Raw genomic sequence first — 16,705 nt, forward strand, 5'->3', positions numbered from 1 at the left:
ATGAAAAAAATAAATAATTAGGTAGAATTAATAAATTATGAATCTTTTATTGCTATTGTGTAAATATGTAATCATATAATCAATAAAAAGGTAACTGTAGTCTGAGTATTTTAAAATGTAATCTAATTACAAGTACCTAATTGTTGGACCTAACTGTTAGCAGCTGAATAACAATACCTTAGTAACCACCCAGAACACTGAAGAAATCTCTGATTGAGTGTAAATGGTTATTAGACTGTGTTATCAACTGCATAGCAACTATGTTGTTTTAAACTCTCTAAAATCCAATCAAAACTCATAAGGGACCCTACAGCAACACCCTGGCAACCAACTTACAAGCAAAACTTAGCAAAACTCTAGCAAATACCTAACACCTACTGTATGCAACCACATAGCATCATGTGAGGACACTCAGGACACCTTCACAACTGCCTAACAACAGTTTTGCATAAACAAACACCATTCTCATTTTTTTGGGGACTATGCAAACCGTAGTTTCCAGTATGATTGTATCTCTCAGGATGACAAAGAATGTAAACACATCCACAGATGGGTGAGTCTGAATCTAAATAATCCTGTTGTTTTCAGATGCTCCTCTGAGGGTCTTTTTTTCAGTTGTTTGTTCTGGATTCAAACTTGCATTTAATGGGGGAATTCATTGGGATGGTAACCATGGTAACCCTCCGGCCCAAATTACCTCTGGTTTTTCTAGTCAAAGGGAGGCGTTCTCTCCATCACTGTAAGAGAGAGTGGAAAATATATGCAATCGTTGCTCAAACCTGGAGCGTGTTATTTGAAGAGAGGAAACATCAGATCACTATTTGGTTGTTTGCTAGTAAACGTTATTGTCAGTTACTGACTCAAATATCATGTTACAGCCTTGTTAGAGGGTCCTGTGTGTTTGATGCACTTTGTGACAGTTTAAAACATGATCTGTGCTTCTACAAAATAGAACAAAAGAGGAAGTGGTGCCTTACCACTTCCTGGCTGGTGTTTGAAACAGGCCTCACCCGTATATGAGTTCTTGTTTTTGTTTTTAGTCGATTCAGAAAGATGGTCGGTTGTGTTGTAGAAGTTACTCGATCCTTGTAGGAAAGGTGACAGGACCGTTTGGACAACATTCATCTGAAAGAAGAAGGATTTCTCCAGACGTGTGGCAAGAGCTGAGGTGAACGTTTTGACAGCAAACTTGGTTGTACTGTATTGCTCTTTCATAGCATCTCAGTAGACTTCATGGATTTCTCTTTTAGGTTTATGCATCACCTTAGTCTCAGATGTTTCTCCTAGAATTGTTTTGGAGAATCAAAATTGATACAATTGTTGATGGAAAATTAATTGTAAAGCTCCATAAAATGAATTTGGATAGCATATTTCAGATAATTTGGTCTTTGGAGAAGTGTATAAGATAATAGTAAGATATTTTTAGATTTCTCAGCATAGTTTGAGACATTATTGAGATCTTTTCTTAAACCCTACAGGTAAAAATACTCACTTTTTCTCCTGAGGAGAGAAATCTGCGAAGTTTCAATTTGCTCTCATTGCTACATTTAAAGCAACAGTTTACTCTAAAATGAGAATTATGATGCCTTTATGTGCTTTGTGGAGCTTGAAGGACATGGTCACCATTACATTTACTGTAGATTTCTGTAGAGTTTTCATTTCTGGGCCAACTATTGTTCTAAAGAGGAAGAGATGGTTGAGATTTGAGACGTTTCTTTCTCTTTCCATCTTGTTTTTCTCTCCCGCAGCATGTTTTTGTTGTCAGTGAGCTTTATGTTTTGTCCGTCAGTCTGTGTTATGTCAATGTGGGCTGGCGTGCGTGATGCAGGAAGGCAGAAATCTCAGAGCTCCGTGTGTTCGTCTCTGTTCAGATCAGTGCTGACTGCCGCAGACGTCTGCTGTGTGTTGTGGAGATTCTCCGTCCTTGTGTTTTGACGTTTGAAGTCGGCTTCGGTTCGCCGTACTTTATCATAGCCATAAAAATGTCCATTCGAAAACAAAACCTTGAGATGAATCGCGCCCTTGAAATTCCCTCAGGACACAAACACGCAGACAGAACCCGAACATCACTTGGTTTTCAAATAGAAGCCCTGGAAAAATCAGTCTGCTGAGTGAAACTATTAATAAAGTTCACTTTTTGACAAAAACTATGTTTTGAAACAGTCAAAAGAATGGCAGACTGTGGAGCTGAAGAGGACACGGGCGAATTCGGCAGTCGTCAGGGTGAGCAATCACCACATCATATGACAATGTCAGGACTGCATCCCAATTTACATTCTTCTACTATTTAGTTACATAAGTATGTAGACTACTTCGCTAATAATGGGAAAGAACAAACGTCTGGCTACAGTATTGGGACAATATATAAAGTATCTTAATATCACACATTTTAGTCAAATGCAATGTGAACAATCACTAAAATGTGTTTGAAACCACACTTGTTTTAGTACTACTATTTACTTTTTATGCAGTATTTAGCCTACTGTGCACAATTGTGCACCAGACTATGCATGAAATAACCTTCTAACTATGCCATTATGCATAGGCCTATACAACTAGAGCACACTAAACAGGGCTGCATTTCCCAAAAGTTGATCGTAGCTCCATTTGTTTACTTAAGCTTACAATGCTTTTTGGAAACACAGCACACTGCAGTATATCCCACATTGCAATGCACTCCACCTATTTCTAGTATAATGAATTAACTGGAAATAATTTCAGCCGTGTAATTATTTAGTCTATTTTGATGTAATATTAAAATTTTAATAATAATAATAATAATAATAGTAATAATGTCTTTTACAAGTATGAGGTTGCTGACACTGGATTGGATGATAGGTCTTTGGAGGGTGTGGTTTCTGGAGAGGGTGTGCATGCAGCACCTTTAAATGAATTTTCTATTAATATTACTTACCTTTTAGCTTTTTACATAAAAAAATGTACAATTGACAATTTTAAAAGAGACTTGCAACAAACTGCTCTTCTACAGTGCAAGGGGTTATGGGTTTTGAAAAGCATCAGAATGAGCTCATTGTGCACATTTGACTTGCTATTTTTAACATACTATGATTCAAGACACACTAATCCTATAGTAAGTATAGTATGTGAATTAGGATGCAGTCATAGTCTTTTATGAAGGACAGACCCAGTGTTTAGCTGAAAGTAAATAAGCATCCTGAGCCCAATAATGTGGCAAATGATGTGTTTTATTGTGGGTTTTAAGGAGGAGAGAGAAGAATGATCATTCAGCCGACATCTTTAGAAGACCCTAAACTCAAGAAACTTAAAGAGGTGAGATACTTAACAACTTTTTAGGGTGGTGTGGCATAGTAGCTAATGCTCTGGTTTGATAACTGGGAGATTTCTGGTTTGAGATGTTAAAAATGTTTATCGACTCTACTAACTAACCAAGTGATCTCAGGGAGAACATAATTTCCTGAGGAGAGTCTGAATATCTGTGGATTTTCTCTGGTGCTTTGTGGCAGATTTTGTTGGAATGGATCAACAAAACTCTGAAAGTTGAACACATTGTGGTGCGAACACTGGAGGAAGACCTCTATGATGGACTCGTCCTTCATCACCTGTTACGTAAGAATCATGACATTCAGATACTTAAAAGAATATTTCACCCCAAAAATGAAAACATGCTAAAAATTTACTTACTCAAGCTATCCAAGATGTAGATGACTTTGTTTCTTCATCAGAACAGATCTGGAGAAATGTAGCATTACATCACTTGCTCACCAATGGATCATCTGCAGTGAATGGGTGCCGTCAGAATGAGAGTCCAAACAGCTGATAACAACACCACAATAATCCACAAGTAATCCACGTGACTCCAGTCCATCAGTTAACGTCTTGTGAAGGGAAAAGCTGCATGTTTCTAATAAAGAAATGCATCAAGGCATTTTAACTTTAAACTGTCGCTTCTGTCGGTCCATAATCCACAATAACACTTCCTTCAGTGAAAAAAAGTCCAACTCCTATTGTCCTCTCACATCTAAATCAACCCACATATTTGTTAAGAACTGTTTTGGCTTGTAAACAGTGCTTGATCTGTGCATATTTCTCTCCTGATTCAGACAAGATGACCTTTTCACTGAAGAAAGCAATATCAAAGGACTCGTATCTTAGTTTTTAGGAAGTAACAGTAACACTAGTAAAACAGTTAAGTTTAAAACTTTTCAACTTTTCACCTCACAAGATGTTAACTGATGGACTGGAGTGGTGTGCATTACTTGTGGATTATTGTGATGTTTTTATCAACTGATTGGACTCTCATTCTGACGGCACCCATTCACTGCAGAGGATCCATTGGTGAGCACAAGTGATGTATTTCTCCAAATCTGTTCTGATGAAGAAACAAACTCATCTACATCTTGGATGGCCTGGAGGTGAGTAAATTCTCAGCAAATTTTCATTTTTGGGTAAACTATTGTTGAATGATCATAAAAATTAAGTCTTTTTTTTAGATGAAAGGTCACCATCTATATAATCACGTTGTCATGCCTGTGTATGTTTTGATCCCAGGCAGGTTAGCAGGTGTTGAGTTACATGCAGAGGAGATCGCGTTGAGCACTGATGCACAGGTACGGAAACTAGAGGTGATCCTGACAGCTCTCAACGAGGCCTTAGAGATGAACGAGGAAACGGCCAAATGGAATGTTAAACGTAAGCCAATCAGATCAGCTATTGTCACTGACCTATTTACATATTCATAAGCATATACCCACTGTTCTCCCACCCAAACCTGTCAGTCATTCACAGCAGAGACCTGTTGGCTACATTGCATCTTCTGGTTGCTATGGCGAGGCGTTTCCAACCTGATCTGGTCCTGCCCCCAAACGTCGGCGTGGAGGTCATCCAGTGTGAGGTGATTGTTTAATAATGAAATTATTTGAATGTGTAAACTAAATGCTTCAAAAATACACAAGCCGTATATTAAAGAAACACCACAACCACAATGCTACTGTTCCGCATGTTCATGTTTAAAAGATTATTCTTTTAATTATTCATATTCTTGTCTTCTGGTATTTGAAATATGAATATGCGTATAATGGAAAGAAATTGTTTTCATAATTTTTCACAATTCATCACTGCATATTATTTAAAAAATGAATATGCATAGTAAAGAGCAATTATTTTCATGTATTTTCACAATTTGTCATTGCATATTTGAAAAATAACTATGCATATTATAATGGAAAACATTGCATAATTGCATATTATTTTAAAATTAATGTGCATATTATATTGACCAATTGTTCTCATAATTTTTCACAACTCATTACTGCGCATTTTTTGAGAAATTAATATACATATTATAATGAACAGTTGTTTTTGTTATTTTTCAAAAATTTTCACTGCATATTATTTTAAAAATTAATATGCATATCATAATGAAAACATTGATTTAATATTTTATTTTTCGCAATTCATCAATTCATATTTTTAGAAAATAAATATGCATATTATAAAGAAAAAAATTATAATTTTTTAAATGTCAATATATCATTCCATTATTTTTTTCATAATGTTTCAAAATTTATCACTGCAAAAAATTAAATCATCTGCATATTATTAAAATTGCTTAATTTGTTTACCACAATCATTGCATATTATTTTTTTAAATATAATAAAAAAAGTTGTTTTTTACAATTCATTATCTGAAAAATAAATATGCATATTATAACAAAAACAATATAATTTTCTCAGTTTATCGCTGCATATTATTTGAAAAAAAGGAAAAAAATTCTGCTTATGTGAAAAAACTAACTTTTTCTGCTCATGTAATCAAAGCAGCACGTCCAGAGAAAAATGATATTAACCAACATTATAGGAGCCTAATATCCATCATCCGATCAGATCCAATGGAATCAAGTCCCACATTATTCATTTTGAATATTCATTGAGCAGTTAAATTACATTACAAAAGTTACATTTTCATGTTGTCAGCATTCATTAAAATCTAATTTGTTAAACAGGTCACAAAAAGTGGCATCAAGGCAGACAAGCAGACAGAATTCATCACATTTCAAAGGTCTGTGAAGATCCTCCTTCCCTAATAAACATTTAACTGCACTTTGAATCTCTGACACCGTCCAAACCAGTGTTTTCATGGTCTGCTGTGTGTCTCCGCAGTATTTCCATTGAAGCGCTAGAGGGAGAATCTAACAGTGAGTCAAACGGAGGCTGAACTCTGAGCCTTTTCATTTCCATATTTATAAGCATCAGTAACTTTCAGATAGTGGAGGCGTATAAAGAAGAAAGCGTTTGTTTCTTAATCTCTCTCTTGCACTGTCTTTGCAGAGGAATGTCCCATTGATGAGCTCTTCAAGCTGGAGGCTCACAAAATTGAGACCGTGAAAAAGGTTGGGATCCAGTTCGACACGTTTCTAAATGTAGCCTTTGACACACATCTTCCACTGCTTCATTAAGTTTTCTTTCCTACAGGCCATTTTGCACTTTGTGAATAAGAACATGTCATCTTTGGGACTGAACGTGACCGACCTTGACAAACAGGTGTGCAAACCCTAATTTAAAAGCCTCATGTTGCATTATTTCTTCATCAGATTTGGAGAAATGTAGAATTACATCACTCACCAATGGATCCTCTGCAGTGAATGGGTGCCGTCAGAATGAGAGTTCAAATAGCAGTGGCGAGCGGTGACTTTTTTAACCGGGTATGCTGAGTGCTAAGATTAAGGATCTTTATCCATAGTTATTCGAATGCTAGAAAACAGCTGATTTTCCAAGTAAAAACAGCCAAATAACGTTTACACGTAGTTACGTTATGGTCTACCTCTCTGCATCAACTGAATTTATTTTTCATTCCCAGTGAATAGGAGTTAAAACTCCCACCCGGATGACAATAATAGACCATGCAAAATACAAAAAAATAAAAATAAAATAAATAATAAAATAATAATAATAATATATTTAAAATATTGCCAAGTAACGTTGCAAACAACAATAAAATCACAGAAGGACTTTAACTGTAAGCGACACAAGTATACGGAAAAAGCTATTGTTTCCTATTTTTTCCTGATGTTTGTTATTATTTCAAATTTTGTATACATTTTTATAAACGTTTTTTAATTTATTTACTACTTAGGCATGTTGACAATAACGCCATCAACATTGTCTATGACCAGATATGTTTTTAGTGGACTTTCAAAATTTGCTTTGCTTGAGAAAGCATGAAAATATACAGTTATGATTTTTATTATTTTTTTTCATATGATTTCGTAGGATTAGTTTTGCATCAAACACAATGTAATTTTCGGCAATCGAGATCTGGCAGCAAAAGCGCATTTTTCCACCTGGGCGAGCGCTTCGCGGACAGCTTATCTCGCGCATGAAATCAGCCGCATACCAGCAGAACACCGAGAGCGCGCTACAATCCTGACGAGTCACAGCCACAGAGCGGAGGCGCCAAAGCTGCGGAGAATCCCTCAATTACCCGGAAGCTTCCGTCACTGTCTCACTGACGTACATTTACAGAAAATGACCATTGTTTTCAAATAAATAATTTTACATACTTATTCCCAACACTTTATTAAGCTTTAAGTCACATCTCAAATGACAAGAGATCATGTTTATATTCATTAGCCCGTGAGACGGCCTGGGTATGCGGACGGAACGCCAATGCCAAATAGCTGATAAAACATCACAGTAATCCACAAGTAATACACACCACTCCAGTCCATCAGTTAATGTCTTTTGAAGACAAAAGCTGCATGTTTCTAATAAACAAAAAACACAATCATTAAGATGTGATTCTATCCTGATTCAGACGAAATATGCATAGATCAAGCACCGTTTACAAGTGAAAACAGTCCTAAATAGTTGTAACCAAATATGTTTTGATGAGAGATGACAACAGGGAATGGATTTTTTTTTAAATTAAATGATCAGAAAAATATTTTTTAACTATATAAGCCCTTTATGGGCTTGTTTTTGATGTCATGTTTTATGTTTATGATTTTATAATGTGATTTTGTTAGTTTGCAGATGGAGTGATTCTGCTCTTGTTGATCGGTCAGTTGGAGGGCTTCTTCCTTCCACTCTGTGAGTTCTTCCTTTGTCCTGTCGGGAGCTCAGAAATGGTGAGAACCTAGGAAAATATTTAGAGTTTTGCACTTGCATCGAAACAAGAGAACCATGTTGTTAGTGAGCTCCATTTCGCTTTACAACAATAAGCACAATTTATTCCAGGCTTATAGGATTTTACATCAGCGTAACTTCACATGCACCTCCAGGAAATGTCTCGCCCTTGTATAATTAACGTCACTTAGGGTGACTGTGGATATGACAGCACAGCAGCATAAGGCATGTTAAGAAACCGAGGGTAATGCAAAAGACAGAAATCAAAACTAATGATCTCATGGTTACCAGAGAATATGCAGTGTTGCAGGTTTACATTACATTTAGTTGTTTGTTTAAAAAATGTTTGATCTTTTTGTCATTGTTGTTTATTCACCTATGCAGCTTCATAATGTGACGCTTGCATTGGATCTTCTCATAGACCAAGGACTTCCTGTTCAGTCAGTTGACCCTCAAGGTAATTATTTTGAGACGATACAAACCCTTGCTGTCTTGCTGTCGAGTGTGTACGTTGTAAACAAAACCACTCGAGAAGGGTAAAATTGTCTGTTTCAAATTAAAACGAATGGTTTAATCAAATATTTTTAATTTAATATTAAATATTTTCATATTCAATTAAATACTCATTACTTGTCATTTTCAATTCTTATTTATAATCAAGAATGATCTCACTTCATCTTCCATCTTGAATTTAGCCTATTTTTCACAATGCAGTATCACTTCATAAAGGATATGTGCACTACTGCTGGAACTACAACCCATATTTCAGCTGTTTTTGTGTAGAATAGCTGTTAGCATTGATTGCTGATCTATCTGGTTGTTCATTCAATAATAAGCTCATTTCTCATGTTTCTCACAGATATTGTTTCCCAAGATGTTCCAGCCACTGTGAAAGTGCTGTATTACTTATTCAAGAGGCACAAAAACAAATAATCTAGTGACTCCAGACCTTTCAATTCAATAAAACCTTTCAGAATGCTTTAAATAATCAAATTCACTGTAAATGTGCATCTTTCTTCTGACTAAAAATCAGGGCACCGAGTTGACAGTCAGATTACTTTGGCGCTCAGAGTGTTAGAACACATTAGAAGCAATTGTACAGAGTGTCTCTGAACCATTGAAGAGGCTTCAGAGAGAAAATGAGAGAACATGACCACTCATCTCATCATGGAAATTGCTTTTGGATGCTGACAGCTTCAATTTAATGTCACCTTTTCACTCTTCTACTTTCCAAGGTTTTTCTTTTTTCTTTTGGACATATGTGCATTAGTCTTAATGTATCGCTCAACAGTTTTCTGCTGACTTGCAGCTTGTTTTCAAATAAAAGTGGCATATATATAGCAGCTCTGAAACTATGTAATTTTTTCTTTAATAGACTTCTCAACTATATGTGTGTGTGTGTGCGTGTGTGCGCGCTTTATTATTTTGAGTCCGAAGAACCATTTGTGGAGAAATGCCTATGTGCAAAAGAAAACACAAAAAACAAAACAACTTTCTTTATTATTTATTTATTTATTTTAAATAAACCTTATTCTAAGCTATAAAAGTTGTAATAAAAAATAAATAAAACTCATTTCGAACACTCTTTAGTGTTGTGTGACAGCTCGCTGTAATGCTTCAGTTCAACCAATCATCTTTTCCTCTAATAGTTATGAAAAACATGAATGAACATCAGAAGGTACATTAAAAGACACAGTACAACTTACTGAAACTTGTAAACTCTCATGTAGTCGCCCAATCAGTGTTTCAACCTAGAAAAGACGTCAATTAAACCGCTTGTGAACAAAATGTGACATGACAATTAATTTTACCTCAGGAAAGTCGGTTATTTTTCATTTAAAATCCTGAGCTAAAATTTACTTTTCCATAGCTCGTTAGTTATAAACCTTTGCTAAAATCGGAAATATATGTGACCATGGACCACAAAACCAGTCATAAGGATCAGTTTTTTGAAACTGAGATTTATACCTCATCTGAAAGCTGAATAAATAAGCTTTCCATTGATGTATGGTTTGTTAGGCAATATTTAATAATATATGGCAATATTTGGCTGAGATACAACTATTTGAAAATCTGGAATCTGAGGGTGCAAAAAAATCAAATATTAAGAAAATCGCCTTTAAAGTTGTCCAAATGGTTGGCGCCAATAGCCTCGTGGTTAGTGTGTCGACATACAGCGCAACTGCTCTCACGGTGACCCAAGTTTGATTCCCATCTCGAGGTCCTTTGCCGATCCTGCCCCCCTCTCTCTCCACCCAAAGCTTTCCTGTCAGCTCTCTACTGTCCTGTCCCAATAAAGGCAGAAAACGCCCATAAATACAACTTTTAAAGTTGTCCAAATGAAGTCCTTGTATATTACTAATCAAAAATTATATTTTGATATATTTACGGTAGGAAATTTACAAAATATCTTCATGGAACATGATCTTTACTTAATAATCCTAATGAATTTTGGCATAAAAGAAAAATCGATAATTTTGACCCATACAATGTATTGTTGGTTATTGCTACAAATATACCCAAGCTACTTAAGTTTTGTGGTCCAGGGTCACATATTTTTAAATATTGGTCGGAGTGTGAACCACTACAAACACATTATTTCTAAACTTTGGAGAAACTCAAGCTCATATTCTTGATGTCAACAGTAAAGGGCATCTCTCACCGAGACTACTCTCCATCCACCCCCGTAATTTAATTTCCTTAATGTGTGTTCTCTCAAATTGGATACGGTGAATGACTTCCATTTAATCTAAATGGCAAAAGCATTATGGGCAGTTTAAGAGAGTCTTCTCTCAGCGAATGGGCTGGGATTCGAGGTGCGGGGGGATGGATGCTCTGATAGCGTTTTAATGGTGAATTGCCCTTGGGTAATTTTTTACCATTGCTGTTACTGAGCAGAAAACGTATAAGAGGCTGACATTTTTCATCCTAACGCCCATTTGTTATTCATTTATATTCATAACAGCATTTTTTCAGCCTTTCTGATCCCTTGCTGTGGGTGTTAGTGTCATAAAAATGAATGAAATCTGTAGGACGGTGAGCGGTAAGAAAGCAGATTGCAGTAGAGACGTGTAGGTGGCTTGGACAGACAGATGGACAGAATGTCTGGAAATTCTCACATTAGTAACTTCAAAAGCAGCCTACGTAATGGCCCCGAGTGACCAGACGACACCCCGTCTAGAACTCTACAGCGCTCTGATTATGGGCCTGTGAGACACAAAATATCCATCCCTGTCCAGTTCGCTCTCTGCGTCCACTCCGAAACCATCTGATGACCTGCAGTGGTGGGATGATTTCTGGGGTTGATGAGGGGGTTACTGAAGGTGGCGTATGGTTTAAATGAATACAGACACCAGCAACGTATGACTGAAACCCCCTGCTGATGTCTCATCATCTCATGCCTAGAGCAAGAAAAGGCGTCTGAGTCACGGCTGGAGATAATGCTTCATTGAGAAACCCAAACTGTGGGTAAGAACAACACAAACACAAATTTTAACTTTCTAAAAGTTTATTTTTCCTGTGTTGTACAAAGTATAACATAATGCTACATTGTACATAGTACCCACTTGTGAAACAATGACTAGAGTTGTGTTTGTGTGTGTTTACCAGACCACCTGTTGCGAGGTAAAAGCCGCAAAGCCGTACGGACAGGTGAAGATTGACAGTAAGGCAACTGTTGATGTAGAGACTGGAGTGTGACATTGGACTTTTTAGGTAAACACTGTAATTTATTGTACGTGAAACGGTTTTCCAGCGGTGACTTGAGAGTTGCAATCACTTACAGCAAATCTTGGCTTTCAATTCAAGCTTTCATTATGGTGAGAATCCTTATGGGAATGATGAGTTTCCTAGAACATTAACCCCCGGTTTCACAAACAAGGCTTAAGCCTAGTCCTAGACTAAAATGTAAGTCTGAGCTGTTTCAACTGAAAGAAACTCGCACTGACTGATCTTAAAACAAATCAGTGCCTTTGTTTTGTCTTTAGATGCACACCAGTAATGTTTTTTTCTAAGGCACATTTATAAAAATTACTTAAATGTCCTAATTGAACAATGGCCTAATCCTGGCTTAGTCTAAAGGTCATTGCACACTGAGTTCGAAATTTTCACACGCTAAAAAATAAATACGACCTCACGTTGTGTCAATCACATTTACACACTGCCTCCGAAACTTTCGTTCGTCATAAAAGAATTCGGATCAGGTTCGATTTTCTGCGTTTTCGCATCCGTAGAATGCATTTAGATAGGAAAGGATGAGGAATACGAAAAAACGGAAAAACGCATGCGAAAATTTCGGACTCAGTGTGCAATGACCTTAAGCCCTGTCTGTGAAACCGGGCCCATGTTGATTAAAGGTTGAATAATGACTCCTGGAGGGTGGCAAAAGGTTGTTTTAAACCCACCTGTTGCATGCTGTTCCCTGATACGAGTTCGGTCAAATTATTTAGTATAACTAGCAATCAGAAAATGTCATCATTAGTGCAGTTTTTGTGTGGCGCTTAAAATAGAAATCTCAATACAAACTCCTCCTGGATCCTAGCCATCTTTCACAAAATGTCAAATATAGTCAAATGGAAAATAAGAATTAATATTTTGCCTAAAGAAAACAAAGCTTATTTAAACACAATTTAGATTTCTTATGTTTTGTATAATTAATGTTCATGATCTTCTTGTAATCATAAATCAAATATATATATATATAGTTAAAAAACAATAAACATTATTGTACTGCTTTTCATTCATGCTTATTTTAAATTTGTATTATTATTATTATTACTACTGTAATTAAGAAAAAATACCACATTGTACTTAGAATAATGATGGTAATGATTATAACAACAGAAAACTCAAATGCAAAATGTACTGATAGATTACGTTAAAGGCAATTTCAAGGTAAAATGTGTTTAACTGTTATGAGAATGACATGCAATGCAAAAGCAGTGCAAAAACTGAATTTGTCTTGGCAATATGCTTTATTTTCTTCATGTAACATATGGTTTCTTATTTATTACTTTTGATTTTAGAGGTGAAATATGACCTGGACATGTTATGACTAAACCCACACAGAATCTGCATATTCAAATTTTTGGTTGTGCATTTTTCCTAATTGTGGCCAAAGGAAAAAAAAGTAGAATTTTGTAGAATGGTTTTAATTTTGGAAAATATGTCAAACTGAGCTGAAAGCATTCTCAGATTAACAAACATTTTTAGTATACAAACACACCAGGGTGCAAGCTTTGTAAATAACGAGTGAATTTTGCAGAAATATGTGGGCAGTGATTTCACGTAGGCCTAGCAATGCCCAAACATCTTCAGCAGAGTTTCCATATTCTCTAGAATAGATGATGAATCACAGTCAGTCCTCCTGCCAACTGACACCATAATTAAACTCACACCTGCTGAAACCAGAGATCACGTCTCCTTCTCGTAATCTCATCTGATCACCTCCACCTTGAGCTCGTTTCTGAACCACCAATTACTTCAGTCCAAACATGGTGAAGCCACAGCCACAATGGCACTGTTCTGCTGTATGAGTGTAATTAGGCTGCTGTCTGCCAAAAACTGCATTGTGGACTCCAACCAACAGACATATTCTAAACTTATTGCTCAAAACACACTGTAACCAGTTTGGTGCAGAATCCAAGACTGAAGAGCTTGTTTGATAGACTTCAGCTTGGTGTTATCAGTGCACGTGAAGTAAGTTTATGTTAAGCCAGAGACACACGGCAATATTTTCGGCTCTCCCAGACGAAAGATTGGCATGGTGAAACAATTGTGGCGAATCAGAAATCGTATGGGACAGCCGAAAATCATGCAGTGTGTCTTGGGCTTTACACTCTTGTTCTGTTTTCGATGAAATCTGGAAATTAGCCAAGTAGATTTTCCTTGGTCTTTTGTTGTTCTTGGAACATTCCCATTAAACAATCATTGACCAAATCCAAAAATCATGTAGAAATGATTGGTTGATGAAAATGCCATGAGCTTAGAATCTGAAATCTGATTGGCTGACAGTAATGTTCTTCCAGAACAAGCGAGCATGTTGATGAAGTAACATGTTCTACTTGGCTATATCAAGTTTAGCTAAATTTCAACAGGTGTGAGAAGCTGATACTCAGCTAACAATGAATGTTTTCAGAACTTTGGCTAATGTTCTAGCAAGGTTCCTTTAAAGTTATGAACAAATGTTCTTCCAGTAATAATAATAGAATATTCGTTCAGAGTTATCTGGTCTTTAATAATGTTCCCAAAATGTTAGCACAAAAACATTATTTATACATTGTTCATGGGATGTTTCATTTCGAAAACATTTAAGTTGAACGTTCATTTGTTTTTTTGTTTTTAAATGTTACTACTTGAATGTTCAGAGTACATTCAAAAGTAACATTTACATAATGTGTGGAAAATTATAAAATGGAATATTCCCTTAATGGTCACATAAAATAACATTTCTTAAATATTTTAAAAACTTAGCATTTTGAATGTTCAGATAATATGCAGAAATAACGTTTATGGGAATGTTAGCAAAACATTCTTAGAACATTGTTAGCTGGGTAACGCCTTCCTTACAAAACCAAAGTAAACAAAGGCCATTTAAAAAACAAAATTATTTCTGTAAGTGTGTGACTGTCCGCTTTGTCATGTTCAATGGAGTGTGCAATCATGTTTTTATTCTGGCATTTCACTCAGAAACTAAAGTCTAAATGAACTCAACCGATCAATATCAATAACAGAGTGCGTACCGCTGAACAAAACCTCTTCAGGTCTCTAAACAACCTGACAAACATACACAATGAACTCTGCAGGGCACGAAACAAAATGTGGGGGTGATAAAAAATGCAATTTAACACAATTTGCTACCTCACTGATTCTTACAGATGAGAAAATTTCAAATCACGACAGTAGTCAAAAACAGACATTCACCATACTATTTCATTTCACATCTTCACCGCAAAACCACCCACGACATGTGAGTTTTGATATTTACCGCAAAAAGGTCATTAAGCTTCTAGTATTGAGTCATGAGAGTGCTTGGATCTTTTAAATGATGTTTGACGTCTTCATTCATCACTCAACGTTTTCCCTGACTACAAATAAATAAACCGACACTGCACAGTTACAGAGAGTTCAGCTCACAAAATGGTGCAGAAACAGCTACATAGGTCCTCCAAAGATGTCCTGGGTGAGTTCTGTGTCCATCGAAGTCCAGTTTGGTCCGAAGTCTGGTTCTGGAGTTGCACAAATCTTGGTACAGCCGCTCTTCAGAATCTCTCATTCCACCACTGGACCATTCCCAGTTGGCTTTGAGTTGAGGTTCTGGGTTTGTCGAGGGGTTGAAGGTTGTGCTCTGTGAGATTTGGACCACATCGAGAGGCTTGGGGCAGATGACATGTAGGTCCATGTGGCAGGGGCATGTACTATGCTTCCCACAATGCACTTCCTCACCGGGGGACTCCAACAGTTGGTCCTTGCATTTGGTCAGTCTCTGTTTAAAAAAAAAAGAAAGGAGTATAAGGAATTGATTAGTAAAAAATTTAAACAAAACAATGGTAATATTACAATTTAAAAGAACTATTTTCTATTAGAATGTTATCAAATGTAATTTATCTCTGCATTTTTAGCATCATTGCTCCAGTCTTCAATGTCACATGATCCTTCAGAAATCATTCTAATATGCTGATTTAGTGCTTAGTTATTATCAGTTATTACTGATTCTCAACTATTAATAATGGTTCATATTATCAATGTTGAAAACAATGTTTTTTCTGCTTAATATTTTTGTTCTTTGATGAATAGAAATTTCAAAAGAACAGGATTTATTTATAACAGAAATCTTTTGCAACATTATAAATGTCTTTACTGTAATGTTTTGATCAATTGAATGCATCCTTGAATAAAAGTAGGCCTATTATTTTTTTTAAACTTCTTTTTACTTAACTTTTAAATGGTTTCCTCAAAAATATGAAGCAACAAAGACTGTTTTCAACACTGATAATAATAAATGTTTCTTGAACAGCAAATTTTAAATTGTAATAAAATTTCCCTACATTACTTTGTTTTTGATCAAATAAATGCAGTGGGTGTAAAAGACTACTTTCAAAAACATTCAAAAATTTGAATAATTCCTAAAAAACATATTTTTAAAACATGTACGTTTTTGTTCTTGGATTAATCTGAGACTGCATAATAGCATAATAGTGAGAAAATACATCTGTCCACTAACACTGAATCACCCATCCGACAGATAATTAGCTCACAATCACCCTGTTGCTGGATTAATTGGGCAAGACCAAGACAAGACACCAGACTGGAAGCTGACTTGATTTCATTTCTATATATACCATCTTATTACAAACAAAAAGATGCACACACCTTGAATAGACCAAGAACTGCCTATTTAGAGAGAAATAGGCCTCTGCTTGACATGTAAAGTGTTTTCATTGCTTTATTTGATGTTAAGAGGTGATGTAGAAGATAAGATATATAAGTATGTTCAAGGATTAGGCATCTGCTAAATGGAAAAAAAATTGAATGCAATTTATAAATACATTTTTGAGTGCAGTATTCATCAGATAGTCCAAGTGTAATATGTGCAGAAGCG

At 35.9% G+C, this 16,705-nt stretch overlaps 2 protein-coding genes across 3 annotated transcripts in view; one reads left to right on the forward strand and one right to left on the reverse strand.

Moving 5' to 3' along the window:
- The first annotated feature begins 985 nt into the window (after positions 1-985).
- parvg (parvin, gamma) lies at positions 986-9,449 on the forward strand. 2 transcript variants are annotated; one of them, XM_058767915.1, is made up of 13 exons: positions 987-1,168; positions 2,164-2,223; positions 3,224-3,291; positions 3,486-3,588; positions 4,531-4,671; positions 4,758-4,873; positions 5,985-6,040; positions 6,142-6,176; positions 6,310-6,371; positions 6,454-6,522; positions 8,007-8,108; positions 8,491-8,563; positions 8,966-9,449. In XM_058767915.1, the coding sequence occupies exons 2-13, from the start codon at positions 2,172-2,174 to the stop codon at positions 9,037-9,039; spliced, it is 951 nt and encodes a 316-aa protein (XP_058623898.1). In that variant the 5' UTR covers positions 987-1,168; positions 2,164-2,171; the 3' UTR covers positions 9,040-9,449. The 2 variants fall into 2 exon arrangements, with proteins under 2 accessions (XP_058623899.1, XP_058623898.1); XM_058767916.1 differs by lacking the exon at positions 2,164-2,223 and having other exon boundaries at positions 986-1,168.
- Positions 9,450-11,628: 2,179 nt separating this feature from the next.
- shisal1b (shisa like 1b) overlaps positions 11,629-16,705 on the reverse strand; it is a 55,692-nt gene continuing 50,615 nt past the window's right edge. The window contains exon 5 of the mRNA XM_058767918.1: positions 11,629-15,589. Coding sequence (XP_058623901.1) covers position 15,589 — 1 coding nt within the window. The 3' untranslated portion in view covers positions 11,629-15,588. The remainder of the gene's footprint in view (positions 15,590-16,705) is intronic.

The sequence above is a fragment of the Onychostoma macrolepis genome, chromosome 25 (genome assembly GCF_012432095.1).
Source record: "Onychostoma macrolepis isolate SWU-2019 chromosome 25, ASM1243209v1, whole genome shotgun sequence".
NCBI classification, from domain to species: domain Eukaryota; kingdom Metazoa; phylum Chordata; class Actinopteri; order Cypriniformes; family Cyprinidae; genus Onychostoma; species Onychostoma macrolepis.